This window comes from Cottoperca gobio, chromosome 3, assembly GCF_900634415.1.
Source record: "Cottoperca gobio chromosome 3, fCotGob3.1, whole genome shotgun sequence".
NCBI classification, from domain to species: domain Eukaryota; kingdom Metazoa; phylum Chordata; class Actinopteri; order Perciformes; family Bovichtidae; genus Cottoperca; species Cottoperca gobio.
The window spans coordinates 26,687,983-26,714,795 of NC_041357.1; the positions used below are offsets into that span (position 1 = coordinate 26,687,983).

General features: G+C 39.6%; 1 protein-coding gene across 1 annotated transcript in view; it reads right to left on the reverse strand.

Annotated features, from left to right (window-relative positions):
- Window positions 1-13,805, reverse strand: part of loxl1 (lysyl oxidase-like 1) — a 203,218-nt gene extending 189,413 nt beyond the window's left edge. The window contains exons 1-2 of the mRNA XM_029458194.1: window positions 13,428-13,805; window positions 12,925-12,993 (exon numbers count right to left, since the gene is read on the reverse strand). Of these exons, the coding sequence (XP_029314054.1) occupies window positions 12,925-12,993; window positions 13,428-13,532 (174 nt within the window). The 5' untranslated portion in view covers window positions 13,533-13,805. The remainder of the gene's footprint in view (window positions 1-12,924; window positions 12,994-13,427) is intronic.
- Window positions 13,806-26,813: the final 13,008 nt, after the last annotated feature.

Consider the following 26,813-nt stretch of genomic DNA (forward strand, 5'->3'; position numbering starts at 1 on the left):
GTAATTTAACACTCCAGCTCCTTTCCTCTTGGCATAATTAACATATCCAGTGTGTCTCTAATTAAGCAATCTGGATTATATAGTAACATGTACAAAAAGAGAAAAGTAGATTTAAAAAAAAAACACTAAAGAATATCATTGCCTATTTCTTTTTTTATCACATTTGATAAGGTATCAATTTCCATCTCGCGGTTAATTGAAAATATGTTTCAGGGATGAAAAGCAGTAGATTCTATGCCCACAGGACATGATTATCCTCGTGATTGAGCATATCAGAAATACAGATCAAGACGTGGAAGCCGAATTCAAAAAATGCCGGATGTTCATCCTTCGTATTGTCGAGGCAGAAACGGAGTGCAAAGGATTTCAACGACCATTAATGCAAAGTCTGGTCCATCATCCTGCAATGAAAGTCCACGGCAGACAAAGAGGCCACTAAACAAACAGGCAGAGTTTAAAAGGCTGGCGGAGGCTGCCCAGAGCCTCATTAAAGCAGCCTGCTTCTCTTCTTAAAAGCAGCTCCACTGGCAGAGTCGCCCATAGAAACTCCAAACTGACAGAATATTTCATTAGACGCCTTGAATATTTCATTTGAATACACATCTTCGAATGCATTTCCTCTTTCCTCTCATACATTAGGAATTAGGCGCCGCAACAATTAAACTCGCTCATCTGCATATGAAGAGCCGACTGTAAAATATGCGCTGAGTGAATGCAACCCCGGCCCGCGTCTCCAACGGGCTTATGGGGATTTAAGGGGACGGAGGATTCGCAGCCCCGGGTGCAGCACCGAGGCCCCGACAACACACCTCACGACACTCATTACAGCGCCGGATACTCCGTACCCTGACTGAAGTCCTGTGGCCCATAGAAACCAACATCCAGCACTTCCCGGACCGCCAGCCACTGCATCGCCATGGTAACCGCTCTCCTGCTCGCAAACCCCTCAGAGATATTCTTTCCTCTACTGCTGCATTTCCTGAAGGCTGGTTCCAAGCATGACAGCTAACCATCCAACTGGTGTTAAAGCACTTCAAGGCGAAGTTGTGGCACCGTGCCACAACTAGATTCCGCACCCCCCCCCCCCAACCAAAAAAAGCAGTAATTCCTGACAGCTGTTTTTATAATCATTTTAGAACTGGTCTCATTATTTAATTACCATAACGCACCGAAGCTTTGCATCGTAGCCATTTTGTTTTCTGTAGCTGTTGCTCTATTTATGACAACCTATATGCCAAATGCTTTAGCGCTGAACCTCCGCAGATTATCATTACAATAAGAACAAAGAAGGCTTTGAGTGAAACTAATCAATGTTTTGAATCATGCACATTATAGTGATTTATATGCATGGCTTATTATTCCACCTCCATACCAATAAACTGATCGTTAGCACGCTAACAATAGTAGAACGCAACCCTCTTTGTGTTCTATTGGCATCTTTTACCAGATACAATTTTAAAATGCTCAAATAAAGCCCATATCATGCATACCCTAATAAATAATATAATTGCTTGATGGAAGCGTCACATTAGCCATTGTTCCCATTGTGCCATTACATCAAGTCATCATCACTGAAGCTTCAAAGGTCAACACTTAGTTACTGAGATGTCTCTGCCATGGTAACTTAAATAATGGACAGCCATTCAGCCACACACACACACACACACACACACACACACACACACACACACACACACACACACACACACACACACACACACACACACACTAAATTGTCTTCTTTTCAGCGTCTCCGTGTGCGGTTGTTATATCTGGAACTCGCTGCTCAAGCTGCTCATGACAATTAGACTGACGTGATAAATAACAACCTTTAGACTTGCAACTTAACAGCTGCCGACACCTCGGCCACCGTCACCTTTAATATTAAAATAACCAACAGTGACAACTCTGTTAACTTCAACACTCTGGATGCAGAAAGTCATTGTTTCAACAGCACAGGTCAGTTATTTGGAAAATGACGATGGACAGTCAACATGAAGCTCATCTTCTGCTAATTAGAAATGGGGAGAGTTAGCAGCCGCAATGCTGCGCAAGTCTCGACCACATGCATTAGTTTCGCCGTGAGGTTGTCCGATGTGCGTCTTCTTGGCATATCGTTACGGCCGTTATTCTGCCCGTGTATTGAGAGCGCGTATTGTGGTTCATTATTAACATCTCGACTCCTAATATTAAGTGCTTAGTATTGTTTGCCAATCTTAATACTACTCTAAAATAATACATATTACCAAATAAAGCTGCAAAACAAGTTTAAAAAACTAAACTTATTTGAAGAGCACAGAGAAAAAACACAAATACATGAAGTTTTATTTGAACCTGTTAAAAATATTGTGTTCATCTGGGACCCCATCACTTGTAGTAAGAAGCCGATTATAAAAATGGGGCCTTTAAAAACGTACTGCCGGATTGTCTTTGTCCTCGTAATATCGATGCCGTATCAGCAAAATACTCATATGGGTCATTTAAAATACAAGGACTCTTTTTTTACAACAATAATGTAATAAAGTCAAAATGAAGAAGACATTAAATTCAGGAGGCTAATATCTCCATGCAGGGAGGCGCTAACAGCGTCCATTGTGCAGGGCTCACTGTGCCGTTTGAACACTGCAGTAGATGAGGCGTACGAGAGGAACAAATGCTTTAAACACTACTTCCCACCGGCTGTTTTACAGTCGACTATCATGAGCATGTATTTATGGTCATTTTTTAAAAAACACACTGCTGTTCTCATAACTTTCATTTACAATGGGGAGGGAACTGAATGCCTGCACCATCTGGTACCATTCCTACCTCAAAGAGAAAATGCTTGAATTCTCAATAGGGAGTTTAATGAAAAAGTGATAACCCAATCTAAATGCAATAAGGCATTGATGCCACTTCAAATTGAATTTGAGTCATCCTTTACTGATTCTGAATTCTTTGTGTAGCCACATACTAAACTGTATGTAAAGGAAGTAATACTCACTACATATTATAGTAATGGTTGGATATTCAGTCTTTAAGGAATAACGAGTATATAAATATAATAAATATACTAAAGTATAGTGCTAAATTATATTCATTGGATCTATACTATAGAAAACATATTTCATGTCTATCATGAAAATAATGCTTTCCAAAGCAGTGATATTGTGAATATATATATATATATATTTTATATTAAAAAAAAAATATATGTATTTTTTTATATATAATATATATAAAATATAAATATATATATTATATATATATATATATATATATATATATATATATATATATATATATATATTTACAATTTCGCTGCTATATAATCTATATAAAAAAAAATATATATATATATATATATATATATATATATATATATATATATATATATATATCTATATATATATATATATATATATATATATATATATATATATATATATATATATATATATATATTGTGTACAAGTTGAAATGGCTCTGTTATAAATGGTGTCAGTTTATTGTGAAATTGTTTTTCAACAATCGTGTCTATGGAAGCGCCTTTGTGGATATTGTGATAAATATTGCATGCTTCAGATGTGTTTTATTGGACTACATATGACAGCTGGCCACAGCGTGTGAAACTGCAGTGCATCTCGATGATGCTTTTAGGTCAGAGACAGATCATGGCGTCTCTGAGCAAAGAGGAATCTGATATCAAAGAGCTGCCTTGGAGAGGCGACACAGAGGATGAGGGCCTCATCATGTCGAAGCTTGAAATATTTATTTGATACAATAGACACTTACAGTTGCTGTAGCTCATGTGTGACATGATTGAAAACCACAGCAAGCTATTAATGTTTCACATGTGGTTATGGGTAAAAGATGAACCAGACACCTTTTTTTAAATTATTATTCTTGTATTATATATATATAGTCAAAAAAGACGTGGAGGTAATTAATCATTTTGCTCATTTCTCTCCCCATTTTTCTGCCTTGACAGTGTTGTTCACTGAACATATTGTTTCAACTGAAGGCGCCGCCTTAAATGAATTCTTATTAGCCATCTAAAAATAGTCTCTTGGTTTCAGGGTCTAGGCTGCCTGTAATCTGACAAGCACAGAGGGAGCATCATGACCAGCCAGCTGCCAAAGCTTCAATGAAAGACATAAGGAATATGGGCATTATGTCCTGTGGAATATCAGTAGCTCTTATGAAAGATGACTGCAGTTCTGCTGATTGTTCCATCCTTCTTTTTTTTTTTTTATGTTTCAGTCACATTAAATTTGCCATTTTGTAATCACACAGTGAGAATCCAGCTATTGGTGCATGAATGTGAGTTTAGGGATCTGAACATAAACAGAGAATATAAGGAAATCTACTTGCTGTGCATTTACAGTGAGAAGCTGTTTCTTATGCTCTGCAGCATATTTAGTTTATACGCACTATATTCACACTATAGCTGCATTTTTTTAAATCTCCATATGTTTGTAATTCCATTGACCACATCAACATTCATTTGTAGCTCTACAGACGACACATTAATGTGCTTTGTAAAGAAAGTGCAAGGCTTTTATCTATTGTTCATCTGCTCATTGTCCACCTGTTCATGTGCACGTGTCACTGATAACAATCTCATTACTAAGAAGTTCTTACTGGATGGTTACAGCAGCTCACTCGTATTATATAATCCTAGATGGATCACCACTCTAGTTCAGCACCAACATATAAAAGACACAGTCACACTTATTTCCATGTCTAGTGGTCATCACTTCACCGAACATGTAGGTCTTCAAAATGCAGCAGAGAAAGGCACGAAGAAGAAAAACATGTGCACACAGGAGAGATTTCCAAACTCCACACAAAATGGACCACCAGGGATGTGAACACACCATGTCCGCTGTGAAAGCCACAGTGCCCGTTGGCTTTCTGCAGGAGCTCGGTGGGGAATGAAATGCAACTATTGAAGGCTTTTTGTCTAAGTGATTATATTTGTTAAATCTGCACAGCATGTTAATCAATCCTTAATGCGTTTTAATTACTAACCTAATGTAAGTTAGTAACTGTAATTGCCTGAAAGCAGTTTATTGCTGAAAATGCAAATGATCTCACCTTGAAACTCACCTGTACAAGTGTGTAATATATTGACATCTGTTGTGACACAGCAGATGGTTCAAACTGCAGTTATTTTATGGGCACAAAAGAAATGTTCAACAACAACGTCTTCTAGTAAGAGAAGAAGTTCTCCACACATCAATGAGAGCTTTACTCTCTCGATGCTTTACAGTAATGTGCGATGTAAACAGCCTTAATGCATTCTTGCGGCAATTATTCAACCGATAGTCATTGTTCAAGAGTCACCAGACTAGAGTAGAACTGTGAAGGTCGAAGTCAGAGGTAGTGAGATAAATGTGGCCGTGACTTAATTAATGGGATCCATACTCAAACACCAATGTGATCAACATACACACGCACAGAAGAGATAGATGGTGAGGTCAAAAGGAGCAACTGCTTTGGTAAAATCAGTGTCTTTGAGTGTAATCTGTCTCCATGTATTCCCTTCAGTCAATATAGGCAAGTTACTATGTCTGAAGTGCATTGACCTGAATTCCAATCCACTGGCAGGAAGGTGGGTATGCAGGATAACAAACTGCATAAGGGACCTCAGCCAGGATCGGCTTTAACACATGCACCAATTACAGTGAGCACAGTGTGCATCCTTCTCCAAACACTGCTGAGCGTGCCACGCCATGCCACGCCACGCCTCGCCAACAGTGAAATTAAAATGTAACTCAAAAAAGTACCAAGACAGTAAGTCTAATTTAATCTTTCATTATTTCCATTTTCATACAAAGAAAAAAAAAACATTTTGTACAATAATTGCACTTTTAACTTTGCTGATGTGTTATTCACAGGCGCAGTACTACATGTCCAACAACAGCAACATTAAAAACTGTACGTACCATTTAAACCGTGTGTTATTACTCTTTTGGTTAAATTCAATGACTCCAGAGTCGAGTGGAAACGAGATGAAGCTTTGTGGTGAAGTTAATGTTCAATGATGTTTAATAATTATAACATTCACTGATCTTTACATATTACATGTATATGTCAGGTTTCCCACTCACTTAACTAGCGAGGCTAATTATAACCTAAGGGCCACTACAACACAGAAAGACCACATAACCCAATTTACATGGAGATGGACCATCGGGATAAATACTGTGAGGATCACATGTTGCACAGATGGCTCACCAGAGGTCTACATCTAAAGATACGTAATGGAAAATGCTATATATGGAATACAACGGAAATTCAGACCATGACTCAGAAATTTGAAATTCAACATGTTAAAAAGCTGGTGAAGTAATGAGGAGTACAAGCCTGAAGAGTCCTTTACCCTCCGTATATCTCTTCACAATCTACAGATAAAATCAAGCTCCAACCTACAAAGACAAAATGTTTTTGGAACTAACAAAAAGACGACATCATCTACTACCACAGGCGGACATTATGGGCCGTTGGAGGTACAGGTGCAAACTAAGGTTGTCAAAGGTGCACTGTGGGAGTGGTTGTCAGCCAATGAGCTACCTGACACAGTTATTCAGAAAGCAAGCTCTAGTTAGCCATGGCAAGTCCAGAAACAACGTCAAAAATATCAAAAGTAGCCCAGGACTATCTTTTCTTTTTGCCGTGGAATCGAAAGGTTACTTGCACCTTCAGATGACATCATCATTTCTCAGTAGGCGTGGACACCGCTGACACTGGGTGGAGTTTGCAGCTGACGTTTGGGCACCAAATTGAATTTAAGGTTGGATACTGCCTTTGCTGGTAGTCCCATTTAAATAATAGGAACTGTGCAGACGTGTTTTTAAAGCTGAAGTAGAGAAAAACAGATCTCTAACATCACATACACCACTTCACTTTGATAAACATGTTCACACACATCAAAGAGTCTACGCCGCCTCCCCCTGATTCTTACCAACAGTTTTGAAATCATACAAATGGACGAATCTTTTAACTTCAAATTTGTGCAAATGCATTATTGTATTGTTGCTCCTTGAATTCAGAGAATAATTTGCCAATTTGTCCTGAATAATATTGTGTGATCACAAGAATAACTCTTGCCTTCCTTCTGATGCAGATCAGTTATGTCATACCGGATATTTTTCACAGATATGGTTGCTAATTGTTTCGCACAGAGCCTCAGGTGTCCTCTTTTGGGTACTGTTAATGAGTCCTTCAAAACTTCCTGGAAGATGTACTGAGGGTCGTAACTTTCAATTGGTTAAAGCAGCGATAGCATGCGCACGGCATCTGCATTCATTTGAGAGTTGTGCTGCACGTTTCCCAATCACGACTCACACCGTATAGGAGCCTTAATTAAATCTTCCAACACTGCATCAAGTTCTGGTAGAAGTCCATGACCTCCTGTGCTATATGCATCAAACCGTTTGGCTATTCCATGTAGATTCATTTACACTGAAAATCACTCTCACTCAGATTATATAAGGATCAATGCACACTGAGCGCCCTAAAATATCTCACAGCCCTTTTTTTTTCCCCACTGAAGCAAAACTCCAGACACCCTTTTCTCCGGATAATCAAAATCATATTTTATTTTGTGCAAATGGGATTATTATGGAGGCCTGTCAGTTTAAGAAATCATGTACTATAAATGCCATGAACTGACTGGATTTCTTTTCTTACAGCATATGCATCACTCGTATTATTGTGCACATGTAAATGTACCCAAATATGAACAATGGGATAACACAAGTCACTTTACCAAACAAAAGTATATATATGTATATATATGTTAGCATATTTAACCAGAGTGCACAGATATCATCTTCTTGTGTGTATCATTTCTCAACAAGGATTTCAATATTTCCTAATATATACATTAAAACATAAAAGGGACATCACCTTCCTGTGTAACATATTTGGGGTGATTCTCGTTTATATTTTGGGTGGTGCAGACCTTCTGCTTTGGGACTTTGCACCTCCCACACAACAGGAGATTGGCCATTATCGAGGCCCGCAGTGGTGCAGGAGCATTGCAAACCGTTGCAATTTTAATGCAAATTTGACAAACTCATTCATATTTTTCCTGTTGTGGAATAAAATAAAACTTACAATGCATACTCCACTAAATAAATGGGTACTTGTCTTAGCTACATTTCTTGATTGTCATCACTCACTGCCAACTGTGTGCCGTCTCAGCACAAAATGACATGAATAATGTGTGTGGGCAAACAGAGGATGGTGGAAATGGTGATGGTGGCATTTCAGCATTTTTCTCTGTCAGATTAAACTGGACAAAATTATTGTAATCCCATTTTCTGTGAAAACAGACTTGGCCACCATCCTACACAGAGTAACATTGATAACCAAGCAGTATACGCTACCTTTGCTTCCCAGCTAAAAAGGTATGTAAGGCTGTCGAAACCCACCTCTGCATCCATGACTCGACAGTGACTATGTAGGTCAACACTCCCTGACAGGCTCTATATGCTTAGGGGGGTGTAGCTGAACATTGTGGAGGAAGCACGTGCAGAGACACAGATACACACACACACACGTGCAGAGACACACACACACACACACACACACACACACACACACACACACACACACACACACACACACACACACACACACACACACACACACACACACACACACACACAGAAACCATTAAAAAGGCTAAACCCAGTCAGGACAGGTATAGAAAGATGAGAATCTGAAGCAGTGGATTTGGCTACACAGCACTGTGGAAGACGAGGGTGCAGCAACATCACACAGCTCACTAGACCACTGTAAGATAATACCATGAGTTAGGAGTCCAGCCAGCTCACAAGATAGAAGCCATGCAGAAACTCTACAATTTTGCTCAGAGATAAGGGCAAGATCTAAATCTACTGTCAACATAACATTATGTTGCGATTCAAACTCAGAACATACATAAACTTACTTTACGAGGATCATGGAGTGAGATGTAGTCATTCAGAGGCATGACGGGCAATAACAGACAGATTTTACAACTCGTCGTAGCTCCTATACATTGGCTGGTTCATAAATGTAAGAAGAATTATTAAGCAGGAGAAAGAGCCACAATGCGCTGGCCATAAGGCAGGAGTCCCTAATTACAGCCTTGTGGGGCCGAGCTTATCATCAGCAGCAATTTTTGTGTGGCAAATATTCCCACAACAGCCTTTGATGTAATTACTTTCCAAACAGCTCCCCTCTAGCCAATATCCTATTCTATATTCATGGCTTGGCTTGTTTGCAACGTCACTGGAACACACACGTTTCTGCTGCCCTGTAGAGAACAGAGACGCTGCAGCTCAACTGACACCAGGAAGCGAAACAAACTATTTGCCACTACGACAGAGAGCAAACACAAGTACAGACTACTGAGAGCACAGCAGAAAAACAGCAAGTCATGAATAAACAAAAAAGGTTGCGATGGCCAATTTCTTTTCTTCATGAGGAAGCAATGTAAGGTGGAGTTAAGGGTGTAGCTCCTTTGAGAAGTGGGAGCATACGTTTCCGCCATACGGCGAAGGAATACGCTAGGAAAGCGTTATGCATCTGTGGGGCATTCGTCAAATACGTTGGCCATTCGCTCTGCTACGTTTTGTATAAGTACGTGATACGCTATCAATAGGCTCTGTATATGTTGTACGTTTCTGCCATACGGAACTGTGTGACGGGGCCTTCAGGAGGTTGAGTGCGGTCAGCGGTTCGATCCTCGGCCAGCCAGACTAATCATTTCAAACAGTCAAATCTCAATAATTGTCAACGCTTTCACCGATGCATCACCATCTAGATAATGACTTGATGAAATCTGCTTCGATGGACCCTTTACATGTTTAGTGTGGGGGGGGGGGGGGAATGCATTTCTGCAGTCAACATGTCAAAGTGTCCTTGGGCAAGATACTGAACCCCAATGGCATGCCCGATGGCATGGCTAACGGTGTGCGAGTGTGTGTGAATGTTCATCACTACTACTGCTGATGTGGTACTCTCTATGTATGGTGTGTGTGAATGTGTCGTAAGTGTGAGTGATGGCAAAGATTGGAAACGTGCTACATAAATGCAGTCCATCGACCATTCATGTGCAGCACAAATCTGCATTACATTTTTAAACATTTAAATAGAGAAAAACTTTGTAACATTTCAATGTGAATCACTGAATGAAACTTTAAGGAAGTGAAAGAGACAGAATGAGATAAAAGTAAAAACAAACAGGAAAGGTTATTGCCTCTGTTGTCTATCTCAGATTATATCATATTTGCATTTAAGTTTCCCACCAGCCATGGCTCTCCATTCTTTCTTTCTTTTAAAAAGAATATTCAGCTACAGCACAGAGGCTTCCTGAACACGTTTGTCTGGCCCCCCCATTCTTTGTTTATTGGCATTGATATTTCTAGAGAATACGGGTTAATTAAGTGTACTCTTCTTCACAACACCAAACCACCTTACTTTTAATATACCTGTCTCAATCTGTTCTATTCTATTTATGTAATGTTTATGAAAAGATTAATCAAGACCAGGTCTCATTGTAATGTAGAGGAACCTGTGTTGGGGGCCTTTCATCACATTTAATGACTATTGTAACATTATTAGTGACCAAGCAATGTGTTCAGCCAGGACATTGACCTTGCCAAAAGTACACAATCCAATTTTACTTCTAGCTTTAAAAACAGCCAGAATAATCATTTTAAACAGTCAATTGTCAATGCTTTCACCGATGCATCACCATTTAGATAATGACATGATGAAATCTGCTTCAAAGGACCCTTACATGTTTAGGGTGGGGTGGAAAAGGGGGAATGCATTTCTGCTCATGTAACTTGACAAATTGTGCTTCAAGGTTTCTATTTATATCTTTCTCATCTCACAGGGAGGGTAGAATCTTCCCAATTCCCTTGCCGTTTGCCAGAGGCTTAGTGTGACATATTGCTAATCTGGTTATTATGCAATTTATCAGTCGTCTCTTTTTTACAGCCGTGCATGGATATTATGCAGGTTTCTTATGAGCCTAACTGCAATAACACTGCAAGGAGCTAATGAGCAGCCGCTACTACTGTGGTAATACATCTCAAGTCACTTCAGGGTATTCTTGTTGCAACAACTTGTTAGTCTAAGTCACTCCATTAAACTAACCAAATTATTTTTTTGCTAATGATATAGAGAGCCTCTCAGGCTGGAACCAATGGATTGTGACCAAAACAAGAGAGAAGGGAGTCATCAGAGTCCACTGTGTGACAACGAATACTTCAGGAAAGAGAAGTAACAGACCTCGCTGCAGCCCAAAAGTCTCACGGAACTGGTGCCCTGAATTGATGCAAGGGATCTCTCAGCGAGGATTCATTATTGCCTCTGGCATCTCTCAACATATGAGGTATGGCCAGAGCCACGAGAGGAAGCTGTTTTTGCAAAGGGAGCGCGGCTTGATATGGATGACGGATCGCGAGTGGCCGGAAGCAAACATCTTCCGGAGCATTAGATGGTCATCCTTTTCATGCAGTGGCTGTGTTTTTTGCGCCATCAGCTAATTAAGGGTGGCCTATCATTAAAGACGCGTAAATCAGACCTTAATGTGACTCAAGAGTTGTAGCTGAGACACTGGGCGGGAAGAATGTGGTCCTCTGATTTAATGGGCCCTGAGCTGAAGGGGATATAAGTCTTGATAATGATGGCCAAGTACAGTGTATTGATCACCACTCCCTCTGGTGTATATGTGGGTTAAAGCAGCCAGGAAGGAAATTGAACTGGGATTTCTCAACTGTGTAGAGCAAGCTTACACGGAGGCGATGTGGTCAAAATAAGTTGACTAATGTGTTTGTATAAGACCACTCTGGTCCACTTTGTCACATCTACACGATGCCCACTCATTTGTCCATCTGGCTGCAACTGTAACAAAAAGTCAATCTTGTAGGGCTTTTAGTAAATAGATTCTTCTTGTTACATAAAAGTGTTTTTCTATCAATGGCAGGGAAAAAACTCATTTTGGCTGACTTGCAGAAGACAACGGTCCTGGAAATATTAGCACAAAGGATTGCGTCCTTTGTGTACAAGTCTATGATTTGTAACTCTTTAATTGTCAAAAGGATAAACATTCACACACTAGTGGATGCCAAGTACTGAATTAATGGTAAACTCTTCAAAGTGTAGACCAACTCTGTTCTGCACACAGTTCCCTTCCCTGTCACCACTCTTTCATGAGACTGCTAAATGCTGGCAGAGGCTGCACTGGGAAATTAGACAACTAGAGACGGTTAGAGAGTCCTCTTATTACAAGTCAACAGCGGCAAAAGATTTGACAGTTAGTGGTTTGGCATTTTGCATTCCCATCAATATTGTAATGAAACATTAAATATTTATCATAGACAAGTCAGGGGGGAATCATTTTACCCAGTGTCATTAAGACTTTGGTTAATTATCATGGCCCATTGGGTCCGGCACCTCCTGCAATGTGCTATTGCCCTCCGTCCATTATCCACTGTGTAATTATCAACACACTCTGTCTAGCCACCATCACAGCATTTGCTCTTGAAAACATATTCATAATCACCCCAAGATGTTGATTCGGCAAACGCTGTTAATGGAAAGCTCCTGTTAGTTTTCCTGGTATTGAAATCAAAAAGGCATTTATGAAGACACGGGGGAGTGCTATAAACAATTACCTGCAGCTCCCAAATCAGTGTTTTCAAAACTGCTTTCTTACTGCATTTTCATCACACAGTACTTAAAGTTGAAAGTACAATGATAATGTCCCATCCCTGTGTAATGATTGCAAACCACTGTCTGTCACGTATCTTACATAAATGTATTTGTCTCCAAACCACACTGATACTGCATGATTCTCACATTATGAGATGTGGCTTGTACTTGTCAGGAAATCACTCAGACATGTCCACATACAAGATAATGAAAACAGCCTACCGGACAACACTGGAGCAAACCTCTGGCAGGTCTTACAGAAGAGGATCCCACTTCCAGCACTGTCTTTTCCTGGGAACAATATAATGGACACAGAATAATGGAAAGTCCCATTGAGAACATTGTTTTGGATAAAGCTCTGGACTCCATTCAATAAAATAAAAAAATACACCCTACATTGAAATATTAAAATTACAAATGTTAACACCTGTTTTATTTATTTTTTAAACAGACGTTTCATGAATGCATGATAAATGCATACGTATTAGGCCTTCACTTATCATTAAGGAATATTCAGTCATTCTGTGCACGTGTCAAACTTACCTTTAATACAGTCTAGCTAGGAACATTCAATATGTCCATTAAATGTAATGTATATAAATTTTTATTTCTGGATATGTTGAGTCTATCATTGTTTTTAACTGCACACCTCGTGGTAGAAAAAATAAAATATATATATTGGGGTTTTTTCATAGCGGGAAATTGAAAGTGAGCGTGACACTCACCAGGGTCCAGAACCTTTTCCCGGATAAAAAGAAGATCGTGTCCCTCTCGACGTTAACAGCTTCAATTCTTTCTCTCACCGCCCAAACAACAGAGGAAACCACCATCGGCTCTTCATTAATCGTGGTTAGTTTGAGCTAACCTGTCATGTTTGCTGTGTTTGGTTAACTAGCAGCTAACTTATTTGCGAGCATGCTCAGTGGGTCTAGCTACCAAGCTATTAACACCAGAAACTTAACTTAAATATACAAAGTCATTTTCAATAAATATAGCCCCGCGTGAGTTAACTAAAATGTACAACACTTTATATCGGTGAAGTTTAACGTGTCCTGTCTCACTTCCATTAAAGGTAAACGAACAATTGACACCGCCCAGTAATGGCAACCTCGTCCTCTGATTGGCCAGAGGAAACGTCAGTTTAAAAAGATGGATTTCATGCCCACTCTCTCAGAAGTGCAAGAAAGTTTTCTATGAGAGTTTGTGTATACAGGAGGAGATTGACAGTTTCGCAAATTAAGATCTAGGATTTATAATACAGGCTTTCACAGTATCTGTGTCCTTTTGTACAAACATGCCACTTTTTTTTTTATTCTCCATCTGCCATGTATTGTTATTGCAAAAATGGCTTATTAGGTGTACAGGTTTTGTACTTAAGAAATAGCCTTCAAGAGTGTGCATTTGAGCATTAAATGTTTATGCATTTACTGTTCACATATTGTTGAGCACTTCATAAAACATGTTTTAAATATGAGATTATTTCAAATTGCATGCAAACTAACTGATGTGTAATATATTCAATCCACAGAGTTTGCTGATCTTAAAGCCATAATCCAGAATCTTTTACATTTCCACACTACCAAAAATTGCGGGACCAATGAGAACAGTTCACTCTCAAACCTGAAACTGTAAAATATCTGAAGTGCAATCATGAAATGTTCCAGGGCCCCCCGCACAGCTCTACACCCCCGGAATCAGTTTAGCAAAGCAAAGCATCTTGTGTTGTACTTGTGAAATTGTACCACCTCATTTATTGAAACAAAAGCAGATGAGGCAGGTTTCGGTAAAAAAAAAAAAAAAAAAGGTAAATCAAATTCACTTCACCCTGATATGAGAGAAGTCTTTGTTTTTGTTTTACTTGAAACACACTCGATTTTCAATGGTACTTACTCATGAAACTCTCTAATTCCATTGAAAAGCAGCATTCATCACAAACATATGGAACACAAGGAACATCACAGACTGATGATATACTTGTGTAAAAGTAACCAAGGATAGAAGTTTCTTTTTAAAGAGTCATTAAAAAAATCTTGTTTGACTTTTTCCTTGCATTTGGCTGTAAGCGCTACATTTCTGTGTAAATTTAAATAAATAATCCAATTATTTGGCGAGATCTGTCAGTGGAAAAATTAAGATTCGTTAACATATTTCTGCATCACAGAGCTAGAGGCGGTCATGTGGCAGAGAAAGCTTTCTTTCAGGCCCCTAGTGTGTCCAGTGATTACAAACAGTAGGAGGAAGTACTGAACGCAGCAGTGCTTTGCTTTGCCTCATGCCTCTTCTCCTGCTGAGATGCAAATGCAAGTGTGAGAGTGCTGAGTGTCATGTAACATGTTGCCTGTCTTGTGCATTAACTGCCAGGCGTTAATTACTTGTTTGTTCAAAAGTCCCTGCATAGCTTCTCACTTTCTTGTGAGACATGTTTGCAACCTCTTCCTTCTCTTTTCTGAATTTCCCAGCCAACTACCAAGAAGATGCAGGTCACCTGTGATCACAAATGGCACATTGGACCATCTGTCAGCGGTTCACTGCAGTCTGCTAGTGAGAGAAATACATGAACTCTGGAGGCAAACAAAATCACATTGTCCTGCTTATGTCATTTAAAGTATTGAGCATCATGTGTGTTGTATTAAAAATTATGAAAATCAAATGTGATTTTCTTTACCTAACATGCCAAATCCAATAGTAAACATGCATGTCACTTAAGAGTAAATATGTTGCCTTATATGACTGGAGGACAAACCACAAACTACATTACCAGAGCTCTGCTGACTGCATGATCTATAACTTCATCTCTTGGATGCCAAGAGAAGCTTGTGGCATTAAATCCTCATAATAGGGTTTATTCAGGCTCAGTGTGTGCACAATTCAAGACATTCATTCTGACATAACAGCCTTTGTCATGTGGGTTTCCTCCCTTTCTATTCTTTTAGCTCATTTCCAGTGTATACTGTCTTATACGGCTGACATGCTATTAGAAATGTAAAATAATAGTTTTGGGGAAATGCACTGATGAGCTGTATTGCTGAGAGTTTGGATAAGAACATCAATAGGACGCTCATATTTGTACGGTAAATATGAAGGTATGTCCAGCAGCTATCTTAGCTTAGCATAAAGACTGAAAACAGGGGGAACCAGCTTAGCTTGGCTCTCGCCAAAGGTAACAACATCTACCTACTACATCTAATCCACACTGATCAACAAGAAAGCACATATAATCACCCTCTGTGTTTGTCAACTTGACAGGTTTAGTTAACCCCTGGTGCCATAATGGCTCCAACTCTGCAGCCGTGGGGCTCTGCACGTGTTAAACCGTCCAGGCGGAAACACTGCAGTGATTTGTATTCATTGTACTCTGTCTGTTCGTAAGATTTAATTTGAACCTCTAATTGTTTTGACCACCGTAGTGCTCTTGTGCAGATAGTTATGGATGGATTTTCTGAGATCTCTGCCAGTAAGACGAGCTGTTCTTCACTCCCTTTCTGGAAGACCCTCCCGAGCTCCTAATGCTCTCTTCTCATTTATTACACTATGTCGAAAGATGAGCAACATTTCCTACCCCACAGCGATACATCCAGGCCTACACATCACAATAAAGCACAGCTATCGTTGTATATCTACCGTCTACATTTAGCCACAGTTATTAGCTAATGAATTCCTGGAAGCCAGAGCATAAAGTTCAAGAGTAAAATAATTCATCATAATAAAAAGAAACAAAGGTTGTGCTGTGTGACTGAGGCAACAACACGAGATGCATTCTTAAGCAGGTTTTTGTTTTTGTTTTCCATAAAGCAGAATCACGACTGGATGTAGATTTCCCTCCCAGCGTTGCCACAACTAGTTCATCAAGACAGCAACTGGGCTGTATCTTTCAAAAATAAAAGCATCCCCTGAGAAATGCAGCCATGTTGGAGGATCACAAACTAAGAGCTACTTACTTAATCCCAGACACTTCCCTAAATCCCAACACATTGTCGCTGGACTTGCAGTGTTTATGTGCTGCATTAATAACTGTTGCTAGTTTGATAACATGCAATAGAAAGTAGGGTAAAGCGATACAGTCCTCAATATCAAAATTAAATGACTTAATTTATATTTTTCTCCAGTTATTCATAGAGAATGGGGTCATGGAGATGAATGCCAATGAACAGCTGTGTTTATTCATTATTCTTATCCAAAGTTTATCTGATATGGATTTCGGAGAACAGAGACACACCACAGGAAGGCACGGATAATTTGGCAGAAATAGCAAGTAGCCCCGACACCCCCCTCCCCTAAGCCCACCCCCACACAGGGCCTAATCTTTTATTGAACAACCTGAATAACACAAATGAGTTTGTGCATCTTTATTTGTAACATTCAAAGGGACCAATCATTATCTTTTAATTACTAGTACCCAGTAGTGGGGCCCATTAAAGCAAAGTAATTAATCTAACACTTTGGCAAGGGAGGGGATCTGTTGTATAAACAGCAAGTTCATTGAAACCGGTTTTGAGCAATAATATTTACACATGAACAGGCACTGAATAGCAAATTAAGGACGCAAGCAAGGACTAAAGTGATGCAGAACAAAGAACTGAAAGTGCTCATGACATGTACACCACACAATAGTTTATCAGGCACTATTTATTTCATGACATTTCCTTTTATTTTCTGGCTCCATTGCTGAGAAAAACACCCCCTGCACAATGGCTACAGATAAAAGAGCAAAATAAATTAATAAACTAATATATTATGATCATACGCAATACCTTGTGTACTAAACTGGTGTTTGCATACAGTATAAATGCTATTTATGTCCCTTGTTAACATATTAGAGTGTGCTCCAGCTCTGTCGATGATTGATTAACATGTCAAATTAAATCACTGTCAAAGTAATATTAGCAGTGCTGATATTCCAAACAGTCCAATTACAGCCTTTAATTAAGTGAACCCAGTGAGCTCTCAAGGACAACACGGGAGTCTTCTGGAAAGATCTGATTCCACTGTCTGTAACCACCAGCACCATCTTTAGTGTGGTTTATGAAAAAATAACAATTCATCTATCAGCATTTCTTATACAGAAATATCATCCAGCTTAGCAGCGACACAGATATGGAGCTAAATCCGGACCAAAAACAAAATGTGATTGAAAGTTCAAGTTTTGATCTTGAACTTTGAAAAATACAATAATATATTCAAACAAAAAAGGTTTTTACAGCTTGAATATTATTTTTGATTTGGTTCAGTAATTATAAAAAATATATATATTTATTTATTTATACATTTTTTATATTTATTTTGATATCAGAGTTCATTTTATTTTTTCATTTGCAGATTTTATGTTTTCAGATTCAGATCAAATGTCTTTACAGTTTCAAATCATTTGTTCACTTTCAGACTTTTGGCCCTGATGTGGCGTGGGGGGGGGGGGGGGCTTCAACTGAGAGGGGCGGTGAAATGTGAGTGACAGCAAAACAAAGAAGGCTGAGGACCTTCGTCAATCATGTCGCCATGTGGGCCGCCATTCAACACTTTCTATGCACCAGATTCTCCTGATTGGCAGTAAAGAAAACTGATGCCAGTGACAAAGTGTTAGACTGTACTCTGTACCAATATCAGAATATGAATAATAAAGTACGACAGATTGTGCAGTTCAACAGCCACTTCCACTTCAGGGATTGAAGTTTCCTACTTCCACATACCGTAGCTCTGCAGAAATGCTGTTCATTAAGTGAAATATGCAAAATGTTAATAACCAAACAAAGCAAAGTCCAGGTAACTGGGGCAATATCTACAGGAGGCCTCATTTCTAACTCTGCAGTGGATCTAAAAATAAAAATCCAATATCATATCGCTGCTGCAGGATCCATTTCCCATATTGGAAGTGGATATTGCAGTATCGACTTGCCATTTTGATATTGCACATCCATTCTCTATACCAGTAATGAACATATCAGTATCTATTTCACACAAAGAAATGTTTTGTATAACAATCTTTTAATGATAGTCATATAGTGCATACTGATGAAGAGTGAGAACCAATCCTGACACTGTGTAGCTCCTGGTGTGTTGATGTGCATCCAATGCACAATTTAAATAGATTATTATTAACGTCTATGTCACTAAAAACATAAAATACCTCGGAACTGAGATTGCCCTTTAAAACAAAACGATAATAAAAATATTCTCTCACTTTATGAGAAAAAAAAAAAGAACAACGAGCGCAACTAATTACACAGTTTTGCAAACTTTTTATTTCTGCCTCAGGAAAAGAGAAACCATCATCACCATTGGAAGAAAACAACAATGTACAGCTTGAGAGGAAACGGTTTTGAAGATTTGACAGCGCTGTGGTAATTTGTCAGGGTCGTTCTCCATGAGCGTCTCTACATCGTCCCCACACTTCATACAGGAAATGATTCATCTGCATCCAGGAGAGAAGCTCAGCGCCATTTCTAAATTACCTATGAGTTATCTCCTCAATAACTTCTAATCAGACAGCTGCCGTTTCCTCCACTGTAAACAAAAGTAATTACAGTAGATGTGATGGATGGAAAGAATAAGACAGCTTCTGCATGCTCAGGACCAGTCGGAGACTCTGTAGAGCAGAACACTTTAATTAGGGACGGCCTAGCCCAGCACAACTGAATGAGTCTGACAAAGCACACATTTCAGTTGCTAAAATAAGCCTCTGCCTGTGCAGTGTCTTTTGTTTCCCCAAGTTTAGACCAGTGATTTACTTCAGCGCCTCTGAGCAAGTTGTTTTGAAAAGGGAATAGAATCCAGCATGATATCGCTTCATCCTGATTAAAGGTAATGAGATTTTAAATAGAATTTTCGGAGAAAAATCAAATACGCAACCACAGAGTCAAATCAAAGCTGCACTTTTCCAAAGGCCAAGCAGGGGCGTCATTACTTATTTGCTCCTCGCCGCACTTGCCGATTGATTATTGTTTATGAAATATTTAAACTCGGAGCAAATAGAGTACAGTCGGGAGACAAATGAAAACCCGGATCTGTGTATATTCAATATGCTGTATATGGACACACAGGAGGGACATGTCTGAGTGCATTTATTATATAATATTGATTAAGTATTATAAGAAAAAGACACGCTTCTGTGTTATAAAACTTAAATGAGGCACATTGTATCAACACCAGCAACTTAAACTCTGGTGATAAAACATGTTGTTATCTGGTGAGTAAATGAATTGAGCCACACTTTGTTTGTGGAGCCAAGTGAGAACAATTGACTGTTTTTATCTATTTTACTGAGTGAATGTGCAGCTCCTGCAGGTCAGGGGGCAACTTTGATCATTTATTTAAAACATCATTATTTGTATGTTTTGGTTTTGCAGGAACAAGAAACATGAACGTCAGCTGTGGCTGAGCCTGACAGCACAGGGATGTTGAGAAGCCTCTACACTGTCATTTTGTGTGTGTTGTTTTTAATTAGTTGTTCCTCTGATGGGGTTATTCAAAAGGTCCTCATACCTACAGATGGTGTGTGTAAGTGTCCTCCATTCATACAAGAGCTCTCTGATCTGTAACCTGTGCTTAAGGTCCGGTAAGGTTTAACTAAAACTATTTGAAGTGATGGAGAGATCGTCCTCGTAGGTAAAAGAAACTAATGTTAACTGTTGAAGGGGATGGAGCTCAAAGCACAGCCTCCTGTGTCCTCTAACACAGAGGTCTTCCACAGGGGGTCCGCAGAGGTACTGCAGGGGGTCGCAAAATTGTTTGTAGACAAAGCAAAAAAGAAATTGCGAAGGGCGGCGACACACATCTACAGTCGGAGACAGAGTGGAGGAAAGGAGAGGGGTGAACTAAAATTAATTTCCACCGCCCCCCGTTGCACAGACCTCCTCAAGCCTCTTGTGTACAATATATACAGTAGGGGGTCCCTGCACCACGCTACACCAGTTTGGGGGTCCTTGGCCCAAAAAACATTGAAGACCCCTGATCTAACATGTTGCAACACAGATAATTAAACTTTAATGCTTTTATTTCATTAGAATCCAAACATGCAACAATGGCTAAAGGATTTAATTAGAAACAAATGCAGTTGTATCTTTCTTATATATGAATGAGACAGAATTTAATATCGTCTTTACTGATTAGGATTTGGTGGCAGAATATTTTAGTAAAACCTTCACGAGGTCCTCACTACGCATGTGACTAAATCATGCTTTTACCGTGCATTAAAGTATCTGGGCTGTATCTGTTGTTTAAAACTGGCTATATATGTTCCTTCACATATTGTCTGTAATAATTATGCGTGTACTTTTTGCATGTGATAGTGTCATGTCATTAATGTAATGTGTCATTGTCTGCAAAGTTAAGTGAAACAATGCAAGTAAAAAAAATGCATTTCGACTGCTTTGAATTTGATCTATGCACATCGTCTTTCATTGAACTTCATGGACATAGATTATTATGGGATTTCCTTTGATGGTTACGACACTATCAAAGGATTTCCAGCCACCCGTTACATATTATACGGTATAAAACTCCAGGGGTCCGCCCCTCTGTGCAGACGGGCATCTTTTGTACCCCGTTGCCCCTACATGTCTTTTATGTTGATTCTCAATAATAAAGCACAAACAGCTGACCTTTCTGTTTCTCCTGGTTTCTTTAGACACCAACAGTGTACAGCGTGGCACAATTCCACTGAGCGTTCTCCACAGAACACTGATCATAGAACAGAACTGCTAGCGCACTGAAAAAGCACACATTCAGGTTAGTGTAGAGGTCATGTTGCTGTGACTCCTTCATTTGGCAAATCGTAGTATTTCCTAATGAACTGTCTTGCCAAGTTCAGTTAGCAGGCGGGGGGGGGGGGGGGGGAGATTTAGACGTTTTATTTCATTTTGCAGGATCCAAAAGTTGGATCGATTTCAATTTCAGTGGCCAAGGTTTTAACAGAATAAGTACTGTACATGAAAAAAGGTCAGATGCAGTTTGCACCTGTGTAGGTTGGCAATCTGTGCAAATGTGAACTCATGCATACTGATAGTGAGTGCATGTTTGTTTGATAGTAGAGGAAGAGCAATTGCTGATGTGGAGAAAAAAACTCCTGCATCTCTCATGTTGAGTTGCAATTCAAGATTCAGGTTAGTTGCATTTTCATTTGTGACTGTTTACCAATAATAGCAGAAACAATTTAAAAGACAATATAGAAAGTGACCTGTTCAGGTTTGTATCTCCCTGTTACTGTCATACTGAGTTTGGCATTAGTCCCCTTTGACCCTGAAGACATGGTGTCAGTCAGACACTGGGCCTTATAAAGGGGTTGATTGCAAATAGGAACACATGTGATTTATAACCATTAAATGGATTTTCAAGTCTAAATTAAATGGCACTTAACAGTGATTGTGCATCAAACCCTGAATTCAGTGTGGCAGACCACTATGATTACAACCGTGGTACTTTTAAAGCTTAATTTAAGAATATTTTAAATAATAATGTTGAATGAGATTCAAAACCCTTTAAAGAGAAAATATTTACCATTACTTACCGATATGTGGACACAGGGGGATCCTTGATCTCCAGGGGTTTTCTCCAGGGGACGTGCCCTGAACTCACCTCAGCTTTTGATGCAAAGTAACAGTGGTGCAACTCTGAGCTGTAACTCAATATGCAATCTTATCCTTTGTGTCACTACCAAGAGCTTTGGAAAGGCATCTAGTGGTAAACAAAGAGCTTTATTCTTTCAGGCTTAGCTCCCTCTTCACCATGACAGTAAAATGCCCACCATATTATTATTATTGCTGCACCAATCCATGATCTTATTCTCTTACTCGCTGCTGCAAAAAATAGTTTTCTTAGCGTTAGGGATCTCAAATAGACTGATGTGACGGTGGTACCTGAAAGCTATACAATACAATCCCTGTGTAAACATTCACAGCTGGTATTCTTGAACATTTTGGATTGAGGCGTCAATTGTCTTTGTTTCTTTCATTGTGTCTTGGCATGTCTGCCCTCCCAACACAAACCTTCATTTTCTGACTCACTTAAATCCTCACGTCAACATCTCTTACCCAGTGAGGCAGATTGCCATTCAGGGTGGAGGGTGGGAGTGTTAAGAATTCAGGAGCTTCTCTCACTTTCACATCATGATTCACCCAATTTGGATATAACCTCGAAAGCAACTGTTTTGTCCTTGAAGATACTAGTAGGGACGTACAGCTTTTAAAAAGACACGTGGAACATAAACAAAGACCTAAAGAGGTTTTCTGAAGATCGAACAACCTTTTCTTCACCGCTATCCTTACACATTATACGTTCTGTCTAATAAGAAGATTAAAGGTCAGTATTTTAGACTCGAATGTGACGTCTCACCACTGAAGTGATTAATGAAACATGGAGGTGTATTTGTCTGAATGTGTTAACTCACGCAACCCCATGTTAGACTATAATGAAGATTCTACTTGTGTGTGACCCTTTATACAAGGCTGCTGTCACACATTAAGCCCTTTCACACAAGAACCACTAGACCAGCACTACACCAGACCTATTATATACTGTATTTGCTTAGAGCTTTGAATATAAAAGTGGTTTCTGCAGTGTTTTTACTTCAGATTTGTCAGGCAGTGTGGGCGAAGTGGTGCAGTCGTAACTGAGTTTTCTTATTTGGTCCCGTTAGGGAGAGTTAGAGGAATGGTCTGACATTTAGGGAACTATGCATATACGTTCTTTTGCTGAGAGATCGATGCCACTCTCGTATTTATCCTTTAAATTAGAAGCTACACCCATCAAGCAGTAGGCCTAGCTTAGCATAAGGGCAAGAAGCAGGGGGAACAGCTAGCATGATGATGGTAAAAATAATCCTTTCTATTGTCATCGCCGTACTTAGTGAGTTTTAGGGCTGCTGGTAGTCTTTAACCATTGAACAGAACCAGTTTAGCTGGTTTCAACTGTTTCCAGTCTTTATCCTGAGCTAAGCTAAGTTAAGCTAAGCTAAGCGAAGCTAAGCTAAGCTAAGCTAACCATACCATACCATGTCCTGGCTGCAGCTTCATATTTAACAGACAGATATGAGAGGGATATCCACTTTCTCATCCCAATCTCGTCAAGAAAACGAATAAGCAAACTCTCCGAAATGAGAAACATAAACTTTATACAATGTTCAATGCTTAGGTTGAGAGGATAATAATAATCAGACTTTTAGAGGGTGGGAAGTTACTGCCAATGAGGTAAAGGAATCCTATAAGAATTCAATAGAAACCACATAATAATCTCAGTTATTCCTGAAGTTATTTCAACAGCCGATTGATTAACAATGCTTAGGAATGAAATTGAGATTTTAATTAAGTTGTGTTTTAATTAATTCATGTAATATGTAACATGAAAGTTATCGGTCACAGTATCAGCTTTTAAAAACCCCTGAAACACTATCCCAGTTGATTTGCCTGTTTTATGTTTTGCTCCCGCCTCTGCATACTAAATACATTATCGAACCTCCTCAGGAGAAATAAAACACAGCGTAAAATGCTGGCAGTGTTTTCTCCTTAAGCGGTGAACAAACCCAGCAGATCGTAAAAATGATGCAAGGATGCTCACAGTGAGCAGAATTCGCAGTAAGTGTTTACACACCATGCTTACATCCAGAGTTAACCGACTACTGGCCGTAGCCCAAGCTATTTACATGCACCTTGATAACTTGTGATAGAGTATCCAACCATTCCATGAATAAACCAATTACACAGCGGTCTTCAATCCTGGTCCTGGTTTTCTTTACTACCGTCTACTTAATTGCATTCACTTGCTGTCCCTGGTGTGAATCAGTCCCTGATTAGACTGCTGGAAAGGGACGGAGGTTTAGATGTAGAGTGTTTGGACGGAGAGCCGCTGACCTCAGGTGTCCCATCCCAGAGTGAACATGGATCACCAGCTGCCTCCTCTCTCTTTGACTGAGGTTACTTTCTATAGAGGGGAAAGAAACGATTCACGTAGTAGTAGGTATTTACTAAAGAGCACACTAAGCATTTACTGTGTACTTAAATTTAAGGAGCACATCTGGCCCCATTTCAGTGACTGCTTTACTGGGACCTCATGTTCAGATCGAGTCAAATGCAGAAGTAGCAGAAGTGCTAATATAAATCTACGGCGTGATTGGACCGCAGTCTGAGCCAGAGTGTGTGAGCTCTGCGGAGTTTGGAGAGCATCCGCAAAGTGTGTGTTCAGTGTTTTAGTCGTCCGATGTGCTCCCAATAACATGCACCAACTCAGTGCACGTGTGCGTGAACGTGTGTGACAGTTTAAAGGGATGTTTTCACTTTGAGTCTTACCATTTCAGATACCTGGAATTTCTGAGCACACACACCTTTTCACAAATTTGTGCTGCCTGAAATAAATCTCCATTTGTTGTGTTTCTAAATTTACTTTGTATGCGCTCAATGCCAATTCTAAATTTCAGTAAGCCTGTACACGCAAACACCACACCAACCCGTCAGCTGCTTTAAGTGTGAGTTTTAATTTGAGAAATCTGTGAAATGTTCCTTTATGTGTGTGACGTTGTTGGCCGAGGGGAAACTCAAAACACTGCCAAGTGTTTTATTTTGATGTATAAATAAAGATTCCACATTAGCTTCAACATTTATCCTCTTGTGCTGGGGTCTGTGAGAGGTGACATTAAGGGTGATCAATTACGCACGTGAAGTAAGTTAAGTGAAGAACTGGAGTTGGCACGTTGTGAATTTGAACAAACTTAGGCTGAATTTGTAAGTACAGGATTTACTTTGCCAAATTTCAATTTACAGTGTGCACTCGCTGGCCCTTATTTTGTAGCATGCTGATGTAGATGCGGCTCTACAGAGCTGCTGCGTCGCCTTGGAGAAGAATCAAGTTTTTAATAATCACAATTTAAACGCTGGAATCGTTCCTCGTGTCCATTCTGCTTCAGCCTCAGTCATTTTATTTAGTGTTTAGTGTGAACGTACCCTTTAAGTTTGAACTTGTATTTATTAAATGTATTAACATGGATGTTTCCACTTCACCCTCTACAGTGAGAACATATTAATGCTTTGTATTTTTCCTTTTGATTGCAGATTGATGGTCACTTGTATTTGAATGTTGTTTTAAGTTTTAAGGATTGTGAAATGCTTGGCAGACTTCCAAACTAACGAGGTCTTGGCATTTGCTTCTTTTGTCTCACAAGAATGATTTTTTAACTCCCAAGATGTACATTCAGCAGTGCGCTGCCGTTTCATCCGAGTTCATTCAGTTTGATTTTGGTTTCCTCTTCTTCTTTGATCATTTTTCTTTTTTTGCTTCCAAGAACCCATTTTTGACATCTCTCAAATCCCACATTTCCACGAGCCCCATGTCCCTTCTTAACTACAATGTAAGATTTAGAACATTCAGTTTTAGGGGACCAAAGGCTTCCAGTCAGAATAAAACGTCTTCACGACTGGCATTTTCCTCCTTAAATCCCATGACATTTTTTTTCCAGTCCCTGAATGAGAGAATAAGCGCTTCTCAGAGAGGGGCCAACCAAATAAACCCCTCTTTGGGCCTGGAGCCACTAATCTGTAATTTAATTTCAGGCGGGTGTCTGGGCCATGAGGACACACAGCAAGGTCAAGGGCTACTGTACAGAGAGATCTGCGCATTTGGGCACAGCCTGCGGTTTGATCAACAGTCTCATCCAGCTTAGGAAGAGGACAAAGTACGTGCGCGGTGCTCCTGTGCATGTGTGTGCTGCGGAGGGATTTCTTACACAAGTCAGACTTGATGCAAGGTAGCTATTTCACATATGACAGCAACAAACAATCACAGAGAAAATCCATTATTCAAAACAAGTCAAATGTTTGGGATGACTGAGCATCTGCAAACACAGAGGGATTAGCCCTAAAATAGGACTGCGTCTAACTGGGAACAATTCAACATGTCAGTGTTGATCTGCATGTAAATGAAATATTTGTATTGCTTTGACCATAATTCATGTTTTACTCATTATGTAGAATAGTGTAGTCGGCAGATAAATCAACTAATGGAAAAGTGGAAGGATGAATTTGAGCAGCGTGGCTAATCCTGTGGGTGAGGAAAATGCATGTAATAAACTCGACCTTGTTCTGCCTGAACGAGCTCAAAGTGGCCCCGGGAATGGGACCAATAATTACCAATGA